The sequence below is a fragment of the Barbus barbus genome (genome assembly GCF_936440315.1).
Source record: "Barbus barbus genome assembly, chromosome: 39".
NCBI classification, from domain to species: Eukaryota; Metazoa; Chordata; class Actinopteri; order Cypriniformes; family Cyprinidae; genus Barbus; species Barbus barbus.
In genome coordinates, this window is record NC_136717.1 from 2,314,174 (window position 1) to 2,341,280 (window position 27,107).

Here is a 27,107-nt window from a genome sequence, read left to right on the forward strand (position 1 = left end):
CAAGTGTTAAAGGATCAAGTGTTTTTTTATATAAATAAGTAAAAAGAAAACGAGTAGATGAATAGAAATAGAATAGAGAGTGCTTGAGTTAACAGGTCAAGTATAGATGGAAGAGATGTGTTTTAGCCGTTTCTTGATGATGGCTAAGGATTCAGCTGCTGGGATTGAGTTGGGCAGGTCATTCCACCAGGAGGGAACAGTTAATGTAAAAGTCCATGAAAGCGATTTTGTGCCTCTTTGGGGTGGCACTATAATGCGTCTTCTAGGCATGGCAGAATGCAAGCTTCTAGAGGCACATAAGTCTGGAGCAGTGAATGGAGGTAGAGGGGTGCAGAGCCTGTGGTTGTTTTGTAGGCAAATATCAATGTTTGAAAAAATAATACTCAGGTAAAGTACAGGTACTCAAAAGGTGTACTTAAGTACAGTAATCAAGTAAATGAACTTCATTACTATCCACCTGTGGCGATTACCTTCTTTGGGCATTCATATCTACATTAAGTGTGTGTGGGCTGATTTCTGATGCGCGCCACACTTAGTGGGGTCGGTTGACAGTTGGCGTTTCACAGCTTTATTCCAAACTCAAGGTGAACTCATATAACTGTCTTCCACAAATGTCCTACTGTCAAACGCCTTACTTATTAAACCAAAAACAACATAAATGAGCAATAGAAAATAAATAAACCCGCTTACATGCAGTACTTGTGGCACACATGTGATTCAGACAGTTCAGAAGGGAGCGCTCACTCTTAATTGGGCCACATCTCTATTCCACTCGTTAAATTCGGTTCAGTGATGCTGTAGAGTTCATTATGATATCATTAATTAGGAATTAATGATTCATAATTCTGGCCAGAGGAGTACTGGCCCCCTGACTGAGCTACCAACAAAGAGTCAGGTCACTACGGGGAAGTTGTGGCCTAATGGTTAGAGAGTCGGACTCGTAATCCAAAGGTTGTGAGTTCAAGTCTCAGGTCTGGCAGTGAGTGAATATACAGCGCTCTCTCCACCCTCAATTCCCACGACTGAGGTGCCCTTAAGCACTGTACCCCCAACTTTAGCATAAAGGATAAATAGCTGCCCACTTTACACGGGTATGTGTGTGTGTGTACTTTGGATGGGTTAATTGCAGAGCACAAATTCTGAGTATGGGTCACCATAATCATCACCACCTGATGACTTTTGCTCTTTGCTTGTCTGGCTGTTATAATTCAGTTATAACAGCCAAATAAAAAGTCAAGGGTCAAGAGCCCAACTAAAGTAAACACTGACCACTATAATGGTGACTTATTTTTTTTTATTTTCTGTGTTCTGTGTTAACATCAGGCGTGTTCAATAATGGTCAATCATCACTCAATGAATCTCTTAATTACCTCATTAACTTTAACACAGCTTCAGTTGTACTTATTTACTCTCTGTAGTGTGGACCCATATAGATACTGAGCGGTGTTAATTTGACACCGGAGATTTTGCTGTGTGTGTATCTATACTGTAACTAGGTAATTACTCTGTATTATGGACACCTTAAAATAAAGTATTACCAGTAGTGCTTGTGTCTGTAACAGGGTTGAAAATAAATATACAATTTCTTGTAATTTTAAGGTAATTTAAATGGACATTTCTTGTAATTTTGTCCTCTTGTCTTCATTTCATTGATATTTAAAAATGTTGATTAAACTTTTTTTGTCCAAGTGGAAAAGACACAGATTTCGCACAAAAAAAATAAAAAATAATTCACATCTAGTGTCTCAAATAAGAGTCATATTGAAATAGTAAGTAAAAGTGAGTTAATGTTCAGGAAAGGGCATTTTGTGATGGAAATATTGCTTTCTGTTTGTCATGTTCTCTAGGCTTTGGACATCAATCTTGCGGTGAGGGACATCATGATGACTCGAACCTTCAATGTCATCAGTCTTCATTTTGATGACTTTAGTATCTATGACTGGGATTCCTGGTTCAAAGTGAAACTGATTCCAGTCTTGCCCAGCTTGACTGCAGAGATGCTTCAGAGAGTAATATTAAACACAGACCGCAACGCCTTCCACATCATGTATGTACCACTCCCTAAATGGTCCAGCTGTGCAGCAATTGTGTTTCTCATAACATTGTAAATAAAAATGCAAGGACATTTCTTGATGCGGTTTTGTGAGTGGTGAGAAACTAGCACCGTCCTTAGATTCCTTTTAATTCAGTCTTTCCTTTGTAGTTTTGAGGCTCTGAGCAGTGTCCTTAATCAGATGACCTCACAGAGACAGCAGGAGATCACAGCTGTTCTGGAGGCCTACATCAATGGATTGGGTAGGTCTTTTTTGGTGACGTTCCTCATTTGAAAAGTATGAAATTTGCACACAAAAAAAAAACGAATAGGATGAATGGTTTTAACTTTAGTTAAATCTTTTAATTTATTTTTATTTGGAAATATTAAGAATATTATGCAGTAGTCAAAAATACCCCCTGACATTTATTGGGACATAATGTAACATGCAAAATAACTGTACTATGTGGTCTGAGTTAGAGGTGTGCAGCAGAACGAATATCTGTATCTGTAGCACTATAAAAAATTATTCATATCTGTACTCAGATAAAACCAGAAGTGGGCAGGGCTTTAACCAGAAGTGCATCAAACAAATGTATCTTGAATAATTCCTAAAGTAATTGTTTTAATTATTAAATCAGGGGTGTCCAGTCCTGCTCCTGGTGGGCCACTGTCCTGCAGAGTTTAGCTCCAAACCCAATTAAACACCTGAACCAGCTAATCAAGGTCTTGCTAAGCTTATTTAAAAAATTCTAGGTAGGTGTGTTTAGACAAATTGGAGCTAAACTCTGCAGGACAGTGGCCCCCCAGGACTGAGTTTGGACACCTCTGGCTTAAATATGTTCTAACTGTCAGAGCCGATAGCCTCGTAGGCAGTGATTCAAGATTTAGTGCAGTTGTGCTTTGGGCGACCTGAGTTTAAGTTCTTGCTGGAGGACCTTTCCCAATCTCGATAAATACTTACAGTACATACAGTATCTTTTAAGTAAAGCAATGATAGTAAATTTAAATAATAGAAATAGTATATTTTCTTGAGGAAAATAAAACAAAGATTAAAGAACAAACTATAAAAAAATAAATAAAGAAAGAATACATAAATGCTATCTCCAAGAGAGAGTGAGACAGATAAATATCATGTAGCCTCTCATCATCTAACTTTTAAAACATTCAAATAGTGTATGATTCAGTAGTCCAACTTTGTTAATTATTTCAATGGTTCTGAGAGATGCGTACAGAGACGGCAATGCAGCTGTTTGATTTGTGTTTATGCTTATTTCATTTATTCTGGTATCATATCATACAAGGTTTAAATAATTTTAATATACATATAGTAGAATGTGTGTCTAATGTAGTAGGCTATTTTAGTTGCTATTACTTTTCGTTCCAGTTTCACAGACAGGGCTTAGCTTAAGCCAGGACTAGGCCTTAGTTAAATTAGGATATTTAAATTGCTATTATAAAAATGTCTTATAAGAATCTGTTAATAGTGTGCCTTTGTCTTGAGACAAATCAATGGCACTGACACTGATACTGATACTTCAATGCAAGTTATTTTAAGTTATGACTGCTCCAACATGTAATTTAGTCTGGGACTAGCTTTAAATGTTGTCTGTGAAACCGAGCAATAAATATTTATTTTTGAACTGTATGCCTTTATTTTGATAGGACATTACAGAGTAGTTCTGTTTTGTTGTTTCAGTGGAAGAAACCACTCATCCATCACCTACAACAGCAACCACTCCATCACCTACAACAGCAACCACTCCATCACCTACAACAGAAACCACTCCATCACCTACAACAGAAACCACTCATCCATCCCCTACAACAGCAACCACTCCATCACCTACAACAGCAACCACTCCATCCCCTACAACAGAAACCACTCCATCACCTACAACAGCAACCACTCCATCACCTACAACAGCAACCACTCCATCACCTACAACAGAAACCACTCCATCACCTACAACAGAAACCACTCCATCACCTACAACAGCAACCACTCCATCCCCTACAACAGAAACCACTCATCCATCCCCTACAACAGCAACCACTCCATCACCTACAACAGCAACCACTCCATCCCCTACAACAGAAACCACTCATCCATCCCCTACAACAGCAACCACTCGATCCCCTACAACAGCAACCACTCCATCACCTACAACAGAAACCACTCCATCACCTACAACAGAAACCACTCCATCACCTACAACAGAAACCACTCATCCATCCCCTACAACAGAAACCACTCCATCACCTACAACAGAAACCACTCCATCACCTACAACAGAAACCACTCCATCACCTATAACAGTAACCACTCCATCACCTACAACAGCAACCACTCCATCACCTACAACAGAAACCACTCATCCATCTCCTACAACAGAAACCACTCCATCACCTACAACAGAAACCACTCATCCATCACCTACAACAGAAACCACTCCATCACCTACAACAGAAACCACTCATCCATCCCCTACAGCAGAAACCACTCATCCATCACCTACAACAGAAACCACTCATCCCTCCCCTACAACAGAAACCACTCATCCATCACCTACAACAGAAACCACTCATCCATCCCCTACAACAGCAACCACTCCATCACCTACAACAGAAACCACTCATCCATCCCCTACAACAGAAACCACTCATCCATCACCTACAACAGAAACCACTCATCCATCGCCTACAACAGAAACCTCTCATCCATCCTCTACAACAGAAACCACTCCATCCCCTACAACAGAAACCTCTCATCCATCCTCTACAACAGAAACCACTCATCCATCCCCTACAGCAGAAACCACTCATCCATCACCTACAACAGAAACCACTCATCCATCCCCTACAACAGCAACCACTCCATCACCTACAACAGAAACCACTCATCCATCCCCTACAACAGAAACCACTCATCCATCACCTACAACAGAAACCACTCATCCATCCCCTACAACAGCAACCACTCCATCACCTACAACAGAAACCACTCATCCATCACCTACAACAGAAACCACTCATCCATCCCCTACAGCAGAAACCACTCATCCATCCCCTACAACAGAAACCACTCATCCATCCCCTACAACAGCAACCACTCCATCACCTACAACAGAAACCACTCATCCATCCCCTACAACAGAAACCACTCATCCATCACCTACAACAGAAACCACTCATCCATCCCCTACAACAGCAACCACTCCATCACCTACAACAGAAACCACTCATCCATCACCTACAACAGAAACCACTCATCCATCCCCTACAGCAGAAACCACTCATCCATCCCCTACAGCAGAAACCACTCATCCATCACCTACAACAGAAACCACTCATCCATCGCCTACAACAGAAACCACTCATCCATCACCTACAACAGCAACCACTCCATCACCTACAACAGAAACCACTCATCCATCCCCTACAACAGCAACCACTCCATCACCTACAACAGAAACCACTCATCCATCCCCTACAACAGAAACCACTCATCCATCCCCTACAACAGAAACCACTCATCCATCCCCTACAACAGCAACCACTCCATCACCTACAACAGAAACCACTCATCCACCCCCTACAACAGCAACCACTCCATCACCTACAACAGAAACCACTCATCTATCAACTAAAACTACCACAGCAACCACTCATCTATCAACTACCACAGGTCCAGCAGTGCTAGGCGAGAGAGTCGTTATTCTGCAGATCCGTTTGCAAATTATCTTTATTGAAGCTTTCAGAAACCCTGCTTCTGTGGAGTACCAGACTCTGGCCATCAACATCAGTATTGAGGTGCATTAAGAAATATTTTAGTAATATTAAAATAGTTTTATTTGATTAATTCTGTCCAGACTACATCTATAGAGAGTGTTATTCATAACTTAAGTCTGCGCATTTCTATGTGTTTCTGTAGCTGACTCGAGTCTACCGGGAATATTATGGGCCCGACTTCCTCAGAGCCTTTGTGAAGGGATTCTGGTATGTAACAAGGCTCTCATTTATTACCTTTCTACTCTCTTTTGTCCTCTTCTTTCTTTCTTGTTCATCTCTGCAGAAAACAGTGATGTCTTCGTCCAGCTCAGTTCAGTTATCATCCAATACTGTCAGTGCAGTCAAGTCAATAATATTTATGAATATTAAGTGTCCCCAACCAAGCAAGCCAAAGGCGATGGTGGTAAGGAAGCAAAACTAAATCAGGTGACAGAAATGGAAGAAAAAAACCTTGGGAGAAATCAGGCTCAGTCGCATAGTTCTCCTTTGGTCAAACAAATTAACATAGTGTGATTATGATTGCAAGCTGCATCACAAGTCAGATTGTGGATATTTCTTTCTTTTGCAGGGAAATAAATAGTAGATTTTTGCTCCCCATTAGACCAGGGGTTTCCAACCGCATTCCTAGATCACAATCATACTTAATACATTTGTGTGTTAAACATTGTTATAATGTTTCTCTGTCGATATTAGAATATCATATTAATAAAGCTGGATAACTTGTGTTGCTAAATGGCATGCAGTTAATTTAAAACATATTGAATGATGGAGTTACTACAAAAAAGATGCATCTGATTATGCTATGTTAGACACCAAATAATATTCCCTAACCGTAGCCCATCAAAGCTAATATCTTTGATATGCAGTACAACTACAGAGTATCCAAAAAGAAACTTAAGTACAGTAATTAATTACATTTACTCAAATACTTTACACCTCTGGCTACACTATTTCTATTTCAGCAGTTGTCTCTGTTCTTTTTGCCTGAATGTGTCAGCAGCAATGAGACATTTTCATATGAGATGAAATCATATCGCACAAATCACAAGTGTTCGTTTGCCAAATTGTGCAACCCTCATTGAATCACAAATAACCTTAAATAACCTGATTTACTGTAATGTATTACATATTTTTACTAAGTGAATATTGATACTGATATCCAATTAAAAATCAAGAGAGTTAGCAATTTCACACCTGCACTTTCATTGTAGTAATTTAGCTATTTTCATGTCTGTTTTGTTTTATGTTATTTGATTTTTTTTCTGCAGGCCTGGTTCAGTTGGTGTGGATACAGAACTTATTTTTAAAAATGAGACCGTGCTTCCAAAGGCAAGAGTTATTGAAAATCAACTTAAGACATCAGTTGCTGAATCAAGAGCGTTCCTTGGTTCTCTGATTCCTTCCAGTGTTATTGTTGGTGAGTTCCTATATTTCTCAAATGATTTTTGAAAGTAAATGATTTGTTGCTGATTTATATTTGTTTTCTTACACTTTCAGTGGAACGGCAAGATTCAACCACCCAGGCACCTGTAGCAAAACCATCTTCTGCCGTTTCACCGGTTCTGTCTAGCATGCTGTTCATGCTTTTGCTTCTGCTATGGAACGAAACTCTGTAAACTCTGCAGAATTTTTTCTCCCATGTGTCACATACAAAGCTACAATGTTATGAAAACTCTATTGTCTGGTGTTTTGAGACATTACCATTACTCTTGGTTTTATGTTATGGAATTATCGTGACATGCATTATTTATTTTGAAAATAGCTCTTTCTGGAATTTCTTGGGACAACTGGGGAATTTCAGCACTATTTGTGATGAAACAATGGCAATATCCACAATGATATTGCATTGAATTGATTGTTGCTTTTTATTTTCTTGGATGTTACAATAAATTGGAAATGAAAATCTAAAGTGTCAATGGTTTTGATTTTAAAAATTGTAGACAAAATCAATCCAAATAGAAATCAAAGCACACAATGTCAAACGATCACACCACTAAGAAAAAATGATGTTTTTATGACTTCACCAGTTCTGCAGAGGACACAGAAAACCATACTATATTATTAGAGATAGACATATTCTTAAAATCAAGCAGGGGTGCGTTTCCCAAAAGCATCGTTAGCCAACTATGGTTGCAAGTTCTGTCGTTACCAGCATAATTCAACGATTCGGTGTTTCCAGAAAACACAAACAGCGTCGCAAACGTACGTGGTTGGAACTACAGCTCTCGACCTGTGCTTAGAAGCGTAGTTTCCTGTTAATAAGATATATGGGCTTAAATAAATATGCTCTTGGGCACAACAAGCAAGCTAACATGCAGTACTATCTGTATCTTCCATTCAATCTAAATATATAACGCATTTTAATTATGTATTTTTGGGGACCATGGAGTATAACGTAAGAGGGAACCCACAATGAATCAAACATCAAATAAAGCAAAAGGACAGGGAACAAAAAATGAGTTAGTCAATCAAATTAAATTCAATTAAAGTCAATTAAATTAGTCATCAGGTTCCATGTTCAATACAGCAGCATCTTAGAGATCTGTAATCAGTTAAATAGCAGAAGTTATTCCTCCAACACATGCGTGTGACTGCGGTAAAGCTGGTTTTATATTCGCACATTCGGACTTCCATGTTCAATAGCTTGGTTAATATGCATTTAAAAACAATTCATTTTCATTACCGACTATAATGAGCAGTACCTACAATACATTTGTCTGCGGAAGTCGATGTTTTTGAAAGGCTTAAAAACATGTTCATGTCTATGGAATGGTGTTACGTCATCACCATCAGAGGGACTGTCTGCAAATGACATGATAGCCTACAGAAGTGTTGTGCATTGAACATTTGTGCTGTTTTTTCTGTTGGCAATGATGCAGTTTTCTTACACGCACCTTGCCCAACCGGTTTTATGTCGACCCACCCACTTAAACATTTCTGGCCTCACGCTTGGTTCCAGCAACTGTTCAAATGAATAATCCCCTGAAGACATTACACATACAGACACTGAATAAAGCTGTGATAATACATGCATTTGAACCTCATTTAAATGAACACAATCCACATTGTTGAAACTCATATTTCCAGTGTCCTTCAGTGGCGAGTTTAAGTTCCTTTATGCATAAATACTATCTATAACATGCATAACATTACACTACAGTATGACCCTGGACCACAAAACCAGACTTAAGTTGCACGGGATATTTGTAGCAATGGCCAAAAATACACTGTATGGGTAAAAATTATAGATTTTGATTTTATGCCAAAAATCATTAGAATATTAAGTAAAGATCATGTTCCATGAAGATATTTTGTACATTTTCTACCGTAAATATATCAAAACTTAATTTTTGATTAGTAATATGCATTGCTAAGAACTTCAATTGGACAACTTTAAAGGTGATTTTCTCAGTATTTTGTTTTTTTGCAACCTCGGATTCTAGATTTTCAAATAGTTGTATCTCGACCAAATATAGTCCGATCCTAACAGACCATACACCAATGGAAAAATTGACACTTAAGACTGGTTTTGTGGTCCAGGGTCTCATTTAAATACTATTCAGTATATACTAATACTACTACAGTATATACTAATACTGTTGAAAAACAAATTCTATCAATTTACCAAATGATTGGACCAGATTGTTTATACCAGCTGTAGAATTGGTCATTCCAAGATGTTTTAATACTAGGAGAAGATCCTCCAACTGTTATGGACTGTGGATGTAGACTTAAAAGAACAAACGATCAGGAGAACGAAGTAGCATCAACGCACGTAAATCCATTTATTAACATTAAACTGAGACAAAGAAAAGGACAGAACTGAGGACTTATAAAGGAAATGGACCAAAAGGAGCAAACAAGATTATTAATGCAAATCAGGTGGAGATAATAAACAATGGTTAACTAAACTAGAACAGGAAAACCCAAAAACGGACAAACAGGAACTAAACAGAAACCAACACGTGACACCAACATGTTCTCTCTGTCAAAACCCTTTATCGCTGATGTTTTATTAGATTGTGCCGGTTTTAATCATGTGAGAAAACGTTTTTATTTATATAGAGATTTTATAACAGAGTTAGGCCAGGTACAGTTGTAATATTTTAGGGAAAATACATTTTAAAAACAATGAAAATAGCCGTAGAAGCTGGCATGGCATTAAACACAAACAAACAAACATATAAATACTGTTGTTACAGAATCGCCAGACTCCACTCTCACTCAGTCACATCACCAGATAAAATTACACACACACACACACACACACACACTTATACACTCAAATGAATTATGGCTATAACCATATAGCCAAAATGAGCCAGAAGACTGAAATAAGAGGTTAAAATCAGATCAGACCCAGAAGGATTAAGCTCTGATAAAGCATTCCCGTTCATTTTTGTTACAATTTTATAGAATTTTAATGTTTTGTGTAACAAAATGCGTTCTGTTTTCAGGTTTGAATGTAGTAATAATAATGACAAAACTTACACAGCTCAAGATCAGACCAACATGTAAAACAACAACAACAAATAAAATATAGGGAAAGGGAAGTGGTGTCACATACGCTGAATTTTTGCTCTGCATTTAACCCATCCAAGTGTAGACACACACACACACACAGTAGTGAACACACACCCGGAGCAGTGGGCAGCCAATGCTGCGGCGCCCGGGGAATATATAAACCTTGACAAAAAATAATCTTTGAAAATGCGTTAATATACATTTAAATCCACAATCTGATAAAAGTAAACAATTATTTATAAAAACAACTAGGGAATTCACAAGCCTCTCTATAGAGTCCTATACAGAGCCCTCCCATCACTTTCCCTGCCTGTGTTTGCCTCCGCTGCTCGTGCCTCTGCTACAGAAGCCGCACAAGGCAGGGTTAGAAGTTCAACAGAAAAAATGATAACACCTTCAGACAGCAAGCACTGATTATAGATTATTATAGCTCCAGTGAAGTCAAGTGGGTAACACATCAGATCACTAGCCCATTTGGTGGGTTATGATTCATAAATTATGACCGTTTGCTCGATCAAGTCTATTCTCGGCACCCAACAGCTGTTCAAAATCATGCCGCGCCACGTAACGTTACAGTTGGCCATCCAAAGTTTCCTAAAATAGCACGATTTGGGACCGATGTCTGACTCTGTATATTCTGACTTCACCCTAGTCTGCAAGACTTGTGTATTGTGCATTTTAATCAAGTTTGTTTTGTACTATCTTGTGCACTGACAATTGCAAATACTTCAATTACTTCAATAGTAACGAATGATAATCAGGACTTATCAGCCAGTACCACATGCAAACAGTTGCTCATCAAAAATACTAATACAATTTTTGAGAGACTATTATAAGAGGATACATTTAATTACATATTAAAAATAATTATTAAAAAAATAAAACACAATAAGAAGTATAATGTATACCTTCTGTAATTCACACATTCTCTGTGAATTTAACGCTGTGTTAATATTGTCTTTGGCACTTTTAATTTCATCCAGAGTCTCCTGAAATTCAGCAGCTGTTTCTCTCTGATCAATGAATTTCAGAGTTTCTGATTTCATTTCTTCTGCTTTTCTCTCGTCTGCTGGGTTATTCATTTCAGAGAGCTCTCTGCTATCACAATAAATACTGTAAGCATCAAGAATAAGAAATAGAGCTGAGATTATGCCAGATATTTTCCCAATCGTTCTGAGAGTTTTTGCAGCTCTTGCAGCTGTTTTCCCAATTTGAGCAGTTTTAAGTACAGTTAAAAGTTTTGTAATGCTCGAAAAGGTTTTCACGGATCTCACACATGTCAGTATCGCCTTATTTTGAACAGAAAACATCTGTTTCTCCTGCTGAAGCTCTTCTATGGTGTTAGAAATTGCAGTCAGGTGCTCAATCATTGGGCTGATTGTGTTCTGGAAATCACTGATGATCTTCTCAATAGTCTGTCGCAGGTCTTTCTGCTTGATCATGTTAATGATGTTATATGTTGCACCTGTTACTCCTCCAGCTATTCCAACACCAACAGCAGTAATAGCTAAAGAAGCACCAAAACCCAGACCCACTAGTGCTGTGAGTCCTCCAGCTGCTCCTAATGTTGATCCAACCAAACTGCCCACTGTTGTTTCCTTGTGCATGGATTCAAGTTCAGTAGTGATGTCTTTCAGTTTCTTTATTAGACCACTGAGAGTTGTATCATTTCTGTCATATTCGGTGTTCAGTTTCTTGCTCCTTTGTTGCAATTCATCACTTAGAGCTTCGAGTTTTCTGAAACATCAATATTATTATTATTTTCAGAAGTAGACAACACAGGATATTTGTTTAACCAGCCTACAATTTATATTATCATGCTATACTCTTTCGATATAACAAACTAACATTGCCACTAATCTCAAACTTATGTAAAGGACTCCTTTGTTAACATTAGTTAAAGGTGCAGTATGTAATATTGTCAGCTAATGGTTGAAATGAGTACTACGGTCCAAATTCAAAATATTCTTCCTCCCGCCCCTCCTTCTCAGACTCGATGCTTATGTGATTTGTCAGGTTGAGGACATGCATCAGGAACGAGCGCAACTGACAGTGGAAGATGACGAGGCTTAATCTGTACGATGATTTAATACAATTAATAAGTGCAACTTTTAATAAAAAAAATAATAAAAAATTTAAATACGGCTGTAATAATGATTTATACTATGGTTCATGTTAGCCAATGTAGGCCTAGTTAAAGGGTCACGAAACCCCCTGTTTCAGCACTGGTTAGTTCTCACCAGAGCCGTTGAGAAACAGTTGCGAAACGCTTTGATCTCGCCGCGCGGTCACGTGCTTCATGGAGCTCTCAAGAGTTCCAAACAATAGGGTTGAATGGGATTAATCGGGTCAGACAACAACAGCGTGTATACTTGCAGCATTTTCCGGCAAATATTAACACAAAACGTCCATTGATTAATTAATTTAATACACTGATAGTAGCATTTTGTCTGTGGAGTTTCATGGAAATAATATTAATGGGTTTTTCTTGTTTAACTATGGAGGAGTACAAACATAGTACAATGTAACACACAGGATAAGGCGGTTACATTTCTTTCTATGCAAAGTATAAATAGTGTAAACTGCTTAATAAAGATTGGAGACTTGAGGCATGACTTTGTGTGTTTTTGTGTTACACTTATTCATGTGGATGTGCAGACTAATGATGAAATAAATTATGCTTATTCAAAGAGTATAAGAAATCTAATCAGTATGCAAAATGTGTTATTGTATTAATATATATTTCTTCATCTATGGTCTATTATTCACATTTTAATGCAATATTATGTAAAAACATAAGATACAATATCCATACACAAGTGAATATCAATGAATTCTAGAAATGGTTTTAGCCATTTTCAAAAAAAACATCTAAAGACATCTTTTTCGCCACCAATTAATACTAGCATAATACCTATTCTATTTATTTATATTTATTTAAAAACTTGTATTTTGTTGCTCTTTCGTTGGTCTGTTTGCTTCTATATTGTAAGTCGCTTTGGATAAAAGCGTCTGCTAAATGACTAAATGTAAATGAAAAAAATGTCAATTTAAGTTTTGCAAATATTTCAAAATAAAAAAGGCAACCAACTGTATTCATCAAAATATTTTATTATATAATATATCCATGTTATCTAACTGCAAATATAGCATATACTGCCTATTATCTAAAAATAAACATTAACTATAACGCGTTTCATAAAATACAACTACTGGTCAGATTTCAGAGAGGTAAACTAATGCGTTAAAATGGCAAGAAATGCTGTAATTTTCTCAAATTTCTGTTGACTGTGCTTGAGAAGCACTGAAATGAATGGGCTTCAATGCTGAAACTATTGGCTGCTCCATGACACGCTTTACTTCCGCATTCCTAAGTTCCTGAAGCCTATGGGAGTGTCGCAACTCTGTTTCTCAACGGCTCTGGGTCTGCCATAGCAAATCAACACACGCTGTTGTGAATAATTAAGCAAAGCGTCTTCTCATAGGATAAGAACATGCAGTCTCATGAATAATTAAATAGTCACCGACGCGTCATCGATGTACTACAGTCCATTGCCACGTCACGATTTGTGACGTCAACACAATGTAAACCTGGACGATGAAAATAGCGCAAAAAGCGCTTAAAATTAACCAGTTTTCTCCAACAGTTAAAATGATCGGATGCTAACATTGTCTTCTATGATGTGCAACACAAACACCTCTGCTAATATCTACTAATGCTAACAAATGAATCCTGGTAAATTTATTGAGAATAATCAATTGAATATAAAAAAAAAAAAAAGATCAAGTCAATTTATCAGGTCAGGTTTGAAAAAGGTGATGTAGATGTAACATCACTCGCAGACAATAAAGTTAATTTTTAATTGCTTCTTTATACGTAATGTAATATCACTCCATAATTACATTTTCTTTAAAGTTGTGCGGTGTTTGGGGGTACTTTTTAAATTACTTGCATCAAAAATATGATCTTTTGTATATTTTCATATAAAATGGCAACATTTTATGTACATTTCTAATCTTTATTAATGGAAATAACATGTAAAATATGCCATCTGCTATTTAGTGGGCGATCGGTCACATCATATAGGTCTATTTTAAACAAAAAAACCAACGTGAAAACAGTGCTTTAAGTTTTAATCTAAATGTTGAAGCTGCTAAATTTTGCTGTTGCTAGTCTATTAGTCTGCATTTACACAACGAAACCAATCTCAATCATAGCAATTTAAGAAGTGATTTGCAGAACGTTTTAGCAGATTGACTCCTGTAATTGGGTGAATGTGGTTGTTATTATACCAATTGTGAATGGATTATACAGAGCGTGCATTATAGTCGATAGCCAGTCAATATTCTGATCAGATTTTTTTTTTCCCAAGCACATTTGACTAATTCCAAACCACAAATATACACACAGGAGCATTTGAAAGAAGTCAATTTCAGCAGGTACCTAAAATGAGTCAATACTACTTTTACTAACTACTCACACTTTCAAAAACTCTTTGGATCTACACAGATCACGCAAATTATCTATTTTAGATTCAAAATGACCATTTTTATTTAAAGGTGATAATTTTGCATCCCTGAATATTCAGTTGATTATGTCCCTTTTTATATTTGCATACAGTACATCTATTGCGTCTAGAATTATTGTAGCAAAACTGAGCACCTACAACCATGCAATTTGTATCGTATCTTACGAATATTTATATAAATGCTATAAATAGCCTAGAGCTGTGAATGAGACTGCAGTTTCACGTTTTGCGTCTGAATAACAAAGTAAATTATTTTTAACATGCATTTATACGAAATAAAACCAAAAGAGGTGTAATGAAGAAAAATATTTAGACAAAAATGAGGAAAAATAAATAAATTTTTATAACTTATAGGGTATAGCATATATATATATATATATATATATATATATATATATATATAATATGCCAGCGGTGTGTCTGCAGAAAAAAATATCAAGATGATTAAAACATATAGGCCATTAAACATTCGACTAATATTTAGTGACAGCCAGATAAACTAGGCTACTATATAGCCTAAAATAATGAATAAAAATACATTTTAGATACCCGGGTACAGTTACAGGCCTGTTCCACTCTGTGAGAGTGCACGCGCAGATCTCCGATTCCTCTAATCACGTTTCAACCTGTATCAGATGGTATGATTTCGATCAGATGCGTCGGCTGTGTCGGTTGATAAGCCAACGTGATTTCAACGTTGAATCAATGTTTTATTTTCGACATAATAACGTTCTGATGTACCGACCAAACAATGTTGATTCAACATCGAAATTTGATTGACGACCGATACTGACCGTTACAACCACAAATCTGGGTTGTGTATAATGTGTCCTTTTTATTAATTTGAGTGCTAGTTTTGGTTGTTTTTGTTTCATTAGGTAATTTAAGTCCATTAACTCTCACTCTGTGCACTGACTGCTGAACTAGAGATTTAGTTTGGATTACTTTTCTTCTGTTAATTATTTTCTTCTTAAACGGGACAAAGTGTCTTCATATATATATATATATATTATAGTCACCATGTTTGCTCTTTCTTTGCCAGGTAATCACATCCATTTGTTTTCTCATGCAGTTTCTGCAGTCTCCCGCTTTCCTGTGTTAAAAGTTTCCTGCCCCTGTTTTGGATATTGCACCCACGATGTCTTGACTCTTCTGTTGTTGATTTGTTTGTTTGTTCCTAATAAACTGTTTTACTGCCCTCACAAGTGAATCTCAAGTTATTTTATGTGATATATATATGTCTTTATATTCTAAATAAACTACAAGCAAAAAATATCTACATTTCTTTTTTCCTCACATTCTTTCTTGTAGCAATTCCCTCTCAGTCACACACCTGACTGAATGGCTCATTATGCAGCTCGTTATGCAGGCCTTTATCAATGCAGTGATTCACACCTGAGAAGACAATGATAGTTCACGCCCTCTCACATAGACCCTTTCTACTCAAAAAGTGACTTAGAAATTTTAAATCAATATATTGTTTTCTCTGAATGACTGAGTAAGATGATTTTCAGATCATGTTGAAGAAAAATTTCTAGGCTACAAGACCCAGTTCTCAAAAGTCTTGTGAACAATTGATCTGTATGTGTTTTATGGCCTTATTTCAGTCATTTTTCACTAACCACGCATAAACGTTGCTTTCTCAAAAACACAATCATGTACATAAATGCTGCTAACATAACACTGTAAACAGCACAAACTGGGCTACAATATTATTACACTTTAGCTATTTATATTTTTATAAGCAACTGAAAAAAGCACAAATGTCAGGGCATGTCGAAAGTTCTCCAGGCCCCCAAAACACCCTCAGGGCCCAGAGGGTTAAAATGTCCAGGCATACGCACAAAACCTGCCCTGAAAGAGGCGTACGTCACTTCCTACGCAAAAGGTGGGATTTATAAAAACAAACTTGCGCACCTGCATGCAAACTCTGACCCATGCATATGAACTTTTTTTCCTGGAGAGAGAAAAGTAATGAAGTAAACGATTTTAAACTCTGTTTTCATTTCACTATACAGATTTACATAAAATATTCCACTCTCATTAATGGAGATAAGCATTGAAATAAAGATCTCAGACTTCTGGGGGGGGGGGGGGGGGTAGATTCGTAATAGTGAGTGGAGGAAGCAGGCGGGTGCTGAACCTGTGGCTGTTCTATATGCAGGCATCAGTGTCTTCAACTTGACGCGAGCCGTGACTGGTAGCCAGTGCATGAAGATAAAGAGAGGTGTTACTCTGGCTCTTTTGGGCTTGTTGAAGACCAGTCGTGCTGCTGCATTCTGAATCATTTGTAAAGGTTTGATTGTGCTTGATGGAAGTCCAGCCAGAAGAGCATTGCAGTAGTCCAGCCTAGAAATGACAAGGGTCTGGACAAGAAGTTGTGCAGCATGCTCTGTCTGATGTTATTTCACCTGTAAACGAGGATTTGATCATCACATGAGAATTCACACTAAAGAGCTGCCTCACCAGAAAATTCACACAAATTAAAAGACTCACATCTGTTTGTGGGAGGATATTTCTACGGGTCTTAAAAGCGTGGAATATTGTGTGCTGTGTAGGGATAGATATTGTTAAGGTTTTAAAGGCATTGCTGTTTTTACGGTTACTGCTGATCTACTTGGTATTTTTATCGGTTGTTTTTGTTATTTGGCTCAAATTGTCAAGATGTGAACTTTTTCTCTGAAAGCTATAAAACTATGTAATATGTTCAGGCTCTCTGAACAATTAGTTTCTTGTTCTGTTTACATGTTACACTGCTACACAAATAAATGTACTGTATGAATTCAAATGTGTATATTCATTTTCTGTGTACTATCATATAAATCCCATAAAACACGTCATCGGCTGAGAATCTTTTATTTGCTGGCAATTGTATTTTATTGTTCAAAAAACATGCTGAAACAATTAATCAAACACATCAGGGTAATTATTGTCCTTCATCATCCACACTTTGCTCCATCCTTATTCTGCTCTGTCACTGATCGACAACCTGCCTGTTCTGTCTGAGGGCCGTATATTCACCATCGGTACAGCCTGCTCTGAGCATCACTGTGCACAGACCCCGCAAATAAAATCAATGATGCAGAAAGCATAACAGTCCTGAGTGCAGGCTGTACTGGTGGTCAATAAGTTGCTCTGAATGGACGCCGGGAACGGGATATTGTTGAAGACTATGCAGTGTTATTTTACACTTGATTATTCAGTTTCTGTACTGAATACTGTTAGACTTCTCTGAAAAATATAAAGCACTGTTTATTTCATTTGTATCTTTGTTCTGATATATTTATCTCTGTTTGTAATTTATTTACGGATTTATGCACCTACATAATCACCCCAATCATTGATTTTTATTTAATTTTTTCCAATTAGAGCTATTCCAGTCATCGGGTGATTTCTTTTCTTTTTCCATATCGCAATATATATATAGCAGAAAAACTAAATATTGCAATGTGAGTTTTTTCCAATATTGTGCAGCCCTATAGAAAATGAGGAGTTACGTCACATTCTTTTCACTCCGCGTTGCATTTCGGGACGGCACCGCCATATTAGCAGGATAAGCTGTCCGTTTCCATGGTTACTACTTATTCTTTATATGGATAACTGCTTATCTATTGTTTTTGCCTTTAAGTTAAACAATTATTAATTCTTCATTGTATCGTTTGCAGGGAAGAGAAGCTAATTTATAGCAGTGCATGATAATTCGATTTTTTTTCTCTTAGGTTTTGTAGAATTTAATTTACTGTGTTTATCTGATTCCCGTGAAAATGGTGTCACCCGCTGGACGCTCGCTGCTAAATTATCCAAATAAAAGTGTGTGAGAGAGTCAATCTATTACTTTGTTGGAAACTTTTAAATGAGAGTATAATTGTTGTCATTATAAATATAAATTTTTCCATGGCCACGGAGGAGAATCAGAGATTGTGGGTCACATTCAGTGAACAGTCACAAACTCGCTTTATCTTTATATTTATGTCAACAAATGACAAGCAAAATCAAATCCCTAGAAGCTTGAGAACAGTTTTATAGCATTTTAAAATGCTGCTTTAATGTACTAAGACTGATGCTAAAAGACGTGCAGCTGAGCCAGAATATCTGTCGCACAGATCGATGCATTTTCTAAAAAGTAGCTAACAACACGACAAAATGCAACAGATAATCCGCTTCCTGAAGAAGATGAAATCTGATGAATTTGTGCGTAACATGCTGATATGAGCATATACATGATCTATTCTTGGGGCAGTGCTAGGTGCTACTGCCCAATAAAATGGCGTGATGGTATAAGGGCTTCAGATATGCGTCACACCGAAGGTGTTCCCATAGCAAACGCTATGGCAGAATAAGTGAACCTATGAAAGAGAACCACCACAGCATTGTTAAATCAAGTCACCTTTATTTTAAAAGCTACTTTGACACAATCTGCATTGTGTAAAGCGCTATGTGTTAAACAGGAAACACTTGTGCTGATAATGCAAGAGGACAATAGAGAACAGTCAGTTTTCCAGTAAAAGTCAGTTAATTGTTGATTCAATGTAATCGTTCAGCTCAGTTCAAGTAGCATCTGTGCAATCAAATCAACAATACTGCCAGAAATTAAGTGTCCCCAACTAACCAAGACAAAGGTGACAGTGGCAAGGAACCAAACTCCATCAGAGACAAATGGAGAAAGAAGAAAAAAACACTTGTGAGAGCAGGCTCAGTCGGGGGTCAGTTCTCCTCTGGCTAGAATTTGGATTGTGTGAGGCTGAAAAAACTCATCAGCTCTTCCTGCACAGATGATCTGAAGAAGAATCCGCAGGAGCAGCAAACACTGCAAACTCAACAATAATCACAATCACTGCAGGAAAGATGATGATGGACACAATAAAAAGAAAACAAACAAACAAACAAAACTGACCAAGTCTGTGAAACTGGGAATGAAATGAAAGGTATAAAACAACGAACAATGTAAAGACGTGTGATACCTCTGAATAATGATCCAGCAGTACCTGAAGTCAGTAGTCTGTTAGTCTGATCTGTGATCATGTCTGTTAGTTCAGTTCAAACATAATAAACATACAGTACAAACATCATCATCATATCATACTTAAACTTCACATCATAGAAATGATGAATGAACTTCCACTGCACGTGAGTCCATCATCTATTATCATTTTATTTCAACCTCAAGATGTCAGGAGAAACATTTATCATCCGAATAGGGCTTTTGAGTTGATCTGAATCTCAGTTGAATCTGCTGGTTTTGAATATGAACTTCATTCACTGTGAAACTTTAGATAATGTGACTTTGTCATGTTGCTTATAATCTGGATAAATCTGTCCTAACCAGACATGTAATGATCTAATTACTGTGATTGTCTTTGGTATGTCTGTGTAGAGCAGACGATTGATTGAACCACTTCCCACATGCAGTGCAGTGATATGGTTTCGCTCCAGTGTGAATCCTCTCATGTGTTTTTAAACAGTTTGCTGAAGTGAAAGTCTTTTCACACTCAAAGCACATGTACTCTCTCACAGCAGTATGTATTTTCTGATGTACCTTTAAATTTTGTAGACATGAAAAGCTCTTTCCACACAAATAACACGAATATGGCTTCTCCTTTGTATGAACTCTCAGGTGTTTCTTCAGGTTTGAAGCACTCAAAAATGTTTTGCCGCATTGATCACATGCATGCAGTTTCTCTCTCGTGTGGATGTTCATGTGTTCGTTAAGGTTTGATGATCGTTTGAAATTCTTCCCGCACTGATCACAAGTGAACGGTTTCTCTCCAGTGTGAACTCTCATATGCTCTGTAAGATGTCCTTTCAGTGTAAAACTCTTCCTGCACTGATCGCATGTGTAAGGTTTCTCTCCAGTGTGGATCCTCTCATGTGTTTTCAGGTCTCCTGACCGACTGAATCTCTTGTCACAGTGTGAACACTTGTGCAGTTTCTCTCCAGTGTGGATGTTCATGTGTATCTTAAGGTTTGTTGATTGAGTGAAGCTCTTCCCGCATTGATCACAAGTGAACGGTTTCTCTCCAGTATGAAGTCTCATGTGACGCTCAAGATGATACGTGTTTGTCAAACTCTTTTCACACGGAGTGTTTTCTGTTTTCACATCTTTCTGTTTGGTTTGAGAGCAACTCAAAGGGTTTTCTCCAGTTTTGACATGATTTTTCTCCTCAACTTCACTGAATTCTTCATTCTCCTTGTTTTCTTCAATCAACTCTGAAATAAACATAAAAATGGTTTGTAAACTCTGATGTAACAGTGTAAAGTAGACAATTGCTATACCAAATTTTTGTCATTTTTGTCCATTTCTGTCAGGACCACTATCGTCAAAGATAATTGATAATTAGCATATAGTTTGGATTGGCGGTATGGTTCTGTTCTGGGCAAGAACTCCCTGTGCATCCATGCAGCCTAGCATGGATGAGAGCAGGGAGAGCAGCGATAACCCCCCAAAACAAAACCATATGCTGATATCCCCCAACACAAACTGATAGCAAAATCTCAAAGACTTTAGCAACAAGAATGTTGCCCTTAACCAATTACCAAAACAAATATTTTGCAAAACCCACATAACCTGTAGCAACAAGCATGTTGCCTTCAACAGATAGCCTAAAGAATGTTGCCAATACCTTAAAAGCTTGATAGGCTAAGAAAACACCTGATAGGCTAAGAAAAACATGTTTCCAATTCAACTATAGCTTTTAGAACAAGCATGTTCCAATAACAGCCAGATAGCTCTGGGACAAACGTGTTCCCAACAATACAGCTATAACTAAGAACAAGCATGTTCCAAATAACGACCGGATTGCCCCGGAAAAAGCATGTTCCCAGTACAACTACAGCTTTTAGAACAAGCATGTTCCAATAACAACCAGATAGCTCTGGGACAAGCGTGTTCCCGACAATACAGCTATAACAAAGAACAAGCATGTTCCCAATACAACCAAGAGCTTAAGAACAAGCATGTCCCCAAAACGACTAGACAGAACAAGCGTGTCTGATACCGGAGCAGAATCAACGCTGAAATGAAGGCTGCATCCGAAACTGGAAAATGCTGCCTTTGAAAGACACATTTTGAGGAAAGAAGGCATCAAGACATGTCGAATCCAATGTTAGCCTTACTTCCTGCCTCCTGAAATACATTCATTTGGTCGATAATTAAAAGCAGAACAGATGTATCCTTCGCTGCCTTGATACCCACAATCCTGTGTGGTTGAGCAAAATAAAGATGGTGTCTGAAGTCATTTCTAGCAAATAATCAGTATTAAGAAATTAAATAACTGCTTAGTTATCAATAAGCTTGTTCTATATCATTGACCGTTAAGCTGCCTCAAAAGCATGTCCGATATCAGTTTCATGACCTTCATGAACAAACGCTGCCTGCGAAGTCACTGGCTGAGAAGCAGCATGTCAGCAGCCAAGGTTTTGGAGTAGATGACTTCACTGAACAACAACCGTTTACCATTCCTCTTGGAGCTGCGCCGCAGCAGAAATTATTACGATTGCACCATGGTCATTATTTTCTGCTGCTTAAATCTGTGCTGTAAGTAGCCTACTAAAAAAAAAAAAGGCGACTTGACTAGGTTACAATGGACATAACACACAGTTTCGGCCAATCTCATGTGAATCTTGAGAACCTATAGTGTAGTATTGCATCATTCACATCTCTGAAGAGTCTTCAGTTTAATTAGGTTTATAAAAGAAAGAAACAGTTTACGATTCTCTCCGAAAACAGCCGAGCTCCTGGAGGCGAGCCGTGGGCGGAGCTGAAGAGTCGAGAGCACTTACGAGCCGATTAGCAATAATCACAGACCTTTGATGCAGTTTAACAGCAGCTCCTAGTCATGACGGGGATCTTTATTGCTGCGGCTGCTCCATCTTTTAGTATCAAACAATGTGCAAATCCAGTGTCAGAACGTACCTTGTTAAAAAAAACATTCGTCACCGAAATGACGGGAACAAACAAACATGTTGTGTAACTCCGTTGCTGCCCCGGAATAGCAAATTGCATCCACTGTTCACATAACACTGAAAAGGTTATCCTTTCCTCACATCCAAAATCATATATTTAGAGACATTCTTCTCGAGTAACTACTGCAGCGCTGCCGATGACTTCCAAACCATGAACGAAATGCGTTGGGTGGCGTGCACGCGCACAACAATCCAACTCTTAACAGTGTAAACAACTCAGATTGCATGAAATGGCACTGTATCCCCCTTTAAACACAGCATATTGCAACGACAAGTGTATGCCAGTAACACAGATAGTATCACACATTGCCAACTAAACAACTAATGAGCCTAAGCGGATAGCCATAGCAACACGCATGTTGCCAATAACCTAAGAGCATTAAAAGGAACTTAGCTTGTGAAGACGTTCGAGTGTGGCGAGAATGCTTGATTTCTTGATATCCTTCTTGGGGATGAAGTTCCCATCTGAACTTGTTCAGTCACATAACTCGTGGAGTCCATTTCAATAATGTAGCGATGCGTGAAGTTATGCTAACCCAGTCACTTCCAAATCGGCAGCTTATGATCAGTGCAGTGAATTCACGTGTTCAAGTTAACAAACTTGAATGAATAGGAGGCGAGTCCATTGGAGACGAATTCCACTCGCTAAATTCCTGATTCCTTGTGATGATGATGCAGATCGGGATCAGCTGATGCGAGCTTGACTAACGTGACCTGCCAGAACTAATGCTACACTTTATCCGGAAATGGATGCCCCACAACCCCCAAGAAGGCTTCTGTTAAAGGGGCTTGGGAATATGCCAATAGCTACCCCATCTTTTCCAAATAGACCACCACCTCATACTGTACAGGAAGCACAAATGCCATCTTGCAGCACCCCAGCACAGATAGGAGCTACAGCACACACTCCCTGCAGACCAGTTCAGCCCAGTGGATTGGCAGTGAGGGATGGAAAGTTTGTCCATATACTGACAATACTAGAAGAAATAAAGGATTATCAGAAGGTGCATGGAAGCATGATGCGGTCTCTTCTGCAAGGAGAACATGACAGTGTGGTTCCTGTCTTGCCCGAGGGGGTCGCCTTTCCACTGAAGAACGTTTCTGAAGTCAATGATATGGAGTTAAAGCTCTGTGAGTCTGACTTTCAGAAAAACATTGTGATTGTTCTCTTATAAGCAAACAGAATGGATTTCTAGAATTACCCACTGGATTAATTGAAGCCACTCTAACCTTTATGCACTTTGTACATGTCATGTTGTGTGGGATTATACGTCTCAACTTTAGGTGTGTCCGAAGTATTATGGCATTTGTGATGGCAAATGACCTTGCCCGTCACTTCAACCTCACGGGGCGCCATGGCAAACGTTCATTCCGTAGCCTATGTCTTTTTTGATATTGTGCATGGTATAAAGACATTTCAACATCTTTCAACTACACCGTCATTTTTGCTCGTAAAGGTAAGAGTATGATGAAGGTGCGTAATGCGTATAGCACGATTTTATTTATATGCAGAAATTGACTTTGGCGTGCAAAAGACTGATAAAAATTCATAATTAATGGCATGGTTGGTTCAGTCGACAGAAATACGGGACACATATAGCTACTAACTGCTGACATGTTTGCGAGGCAAATCTGAGGTCAGTCTGAGCGCTCATGGTAGGCACAGTGCGTACAGCCGTACACCTGCAGGCGCCACTGATGAGAAGATTGGCGAGCGTGCATTCGCCAATATGATATTATTTTGCAGTTTGTACATTCCAGAAAATCCCTTGCTCACAAATATTTGAATGCAAATACTGCATTACCATACCATGGCGGGCCAGACTAAAAACTACCCATATAAGCCTAACCTTACCTTTAAGAGAATGAAAACCAACCTGTTTGTTCCTCAGCATCTTCATGTTTGACTCTGAATGTTTCTTCACTCTCATCTTTAATAAACTCCATCTTTGTTTGTTCCTCAGTTTCTTGTTTCAGACTGAATACTTCTTCAATCCTGAAGTCTTCACGCTCTTCTTTAATAAACACCATCTTTATAAGTGTGACTGGATCTCGGTCGCTTCAGCAGGAGTTTTCTGGACACTCAGTTCTGTTTAAGATAAGAGAAATAAACCCAAACTAAATCTCTGGACGTGTCTCAATCAGCTCTAGCTCAGTAGTCAGCACACTACTGAGGGAGTGAGTCAGAGTGAGAGTTAATGGACTTAATTCACCTGATTACACACTCAAAACATCCATAAAATAACACACCTTATAATGCAAGTTCACATTTAGGTAGTTATGATGTATGTTAGTTATCTAATGATTTGCTGATCACATGTAAAACACTGCACTTCAATGAAAACATTTCCTCTTGGTTTAAGTCTTCATTAAACACGTTTGTGTCGAGTTTTGACGCCTGCGAGTCATTTTGTGAATCATTTGATTCAGTTGACTCGGAGTCGGTTTCTCCAGCGACTGAATCGCTAATAGTTCATAGATCAGTGGACTGAACACGTTTATGATAAACTGATTTAAATAACCTTAATAACTTTTACATGAAGCTTTACAGTATATTAAACAATTAATTCTGTATCGCTCGTAAAACTTTAAAGTTGAACAGTTTCAACTCGTTAAATGTTTTAAACACAAACCTCTCTTCAGTCGAATCACAACCGATGCTCATGACGTCACATCACCACACCAAAATAAAAGTCCTGCTCACACGCTGCTGTCTACACAGAGGGAGCGCTTCTAAACGCCCAGAACTGAGATATAATCACATTTTTCGGGATTTTTGTTTTTTGTACATCTGCTTTAATATTCTTGTTATTTATTGGTGTCTTTGACGTATCTGTATTAGGCCTAAGTATTCTTGCAAGATTCGTAGAAAAGGAGATATGGGACATTAATCGATTTAGAGGGGTATTAAGACCCCGTTTCTAATAAGTAGAAGAAATGATTGGTTAGTTCTTATACGGGAAGTCCCATACTATATGCACACCTCATATGAAAGCATTTTACTGCAGCGTTTTTGAGATATGGGACATTATTACATTTTAGAGGGCTATAAAGTCCTCATTTCTAATAAGCAGAAGAAATGAATGGTCAGATCTTTTACGGGACGTCCCATACTAAATGCACACCTCATATTAATCGTTTTTTCTACACCGTTTTGAAGAAATGTTGCATTTTTCTACTTCAGAGGGCTTCTAATAAGTTGAAGAAAAAAAGTTCATATATAAGACGTCTCATGCTATATACATACCTCATGTAAAACCTTTTTACTGCAGAATAATGTGCTATTGTTTCATTTCAGAGTCCCAAAAACACCCCATTTCTAAAAAGAAGAAATGGACGATCAGTTCTTATATTGGACATCCCATATTTCATGCACACCTCATATGAAAACAGCTTGCTGAGACATTTTAGAGAAATGTACCATTATATTATACTTCAAAGGCTTATAGAGAGGTGTAATCTACATGTACTCTAAGTACAAAAACACCCATCTTCTATACATACATCAGAGGAAAACATTTTACTGCCTCAATTTTAAAGTGCATGCTATTATTTTAATTATAGAATTATAAAACTGTACATTTATGCTTTCTAATAAGTACAAAAACTCAACAACCAATTCTTATAAGGGACCTCCCATACTACCTTTATATTAAAAACATTTTACTGTAGCAATTTGGAGTTCAAAGTCAAGAAAATTCTCAGACATTGCACAATTTTTCCAGTATTGAAAACTAGAAATATTATTTCAAATAAGTAAAAAAAAAAGGTTATTTCTTCCTAAGTACCTCCTGCTTTTTCAGCACACCTAATGAGAAGTCTGTGTACGGTGGCAGTTTGAAGTTGCATACATCCAAATTCAACAAAGTTCTTAAAGACAGTACATTATTTCTCCAATTTTGAGGCTTATAGAAACATCAATTTAAATATGTAGATAAAAACAATGGCCTTGTCTATCCTGCAAATATGGCGGATAAACAAAGCAGCTTCCCAGAACTCAACGCAGCGTTACATCACATTCTCATTCTCTATTGCCTCAGTTCAGTGAACCCATCATCTTTTCATATCTACTTAAAGCACAAAATTAACATGAATATCAGAAAATATTTTATTTCAACTGCAGAACACACTATTTTTCAAGTTTATAATTTTTTCAGCATTTTTTACATTTCTTTAAAAATTACAAAATTTGTAAAAGTATTCCAGGGTGCAATCTGGACGATTGGGGCGGGGCGACACGTGTCGCTCCGCCCACCCCCAATTCCATT

At 37.8% G+C, this 27,107-nt stretch overlaps 1 protein-coding gene and 1 long non-coding RNA gene across 3 annotated transcripts in view; one reads left to right on the forward strand and one right to left on the reverse strand.

The window, feature by feature from the left end:
• Nucleotides 1-27,107, forward strand: part of LOC306858963 — a 1,377,007-nt gene that overhangs the window by 912,314 nt on the left and 437,586 nt on the right. Inside the window, exon 2 of the long non-coding RNA XR_013783264.1 lies at nucleotides 16,648-16,705. This is a non-coding gene — a long non-coding RNA (uncharacterized lncRNA). The remainder of the gene's footprint in view (nucleotides 1-16,647; nucleotides 16,706-27,107) is intronic.
• Nucleotides 19,253-25,523, reverse strand: LOC306858927 (uncharacterized protein). Of its 2 annotated transcripts, none has more exons than XM_079399734.1 (4): nucleotides 25,473-25,523; nucleotides 24,717-24,928; nucleotides 19,686-21,084; nucleotides 19,253-19,555 (listed from the first exon to the last, which is right to left on the reverse strand). In XM_079399734.1, exons 2-3 carry the CDS (start codon nucleotides 24,868-24,870, stop codon nucleotides 20,216-20,218), a joined length of 1,023 nt encoding a protein of 340 aa, XP_079255860.1. In that variant the 5' UTR covers nucleotides 24,871-24,928; nucleotides 25,473-25,523; the 3' UTR covers nucleotides 19,253-19,555; nucleotides 19,686-20,215. The 2 variants fall into 2 exon arrangements, with proteins under 2 accessions (XP_079255860.1, XP_079255861.1); XM_079399735.1 differs by having other exon boundaries at nucleotides 24,695-24,928.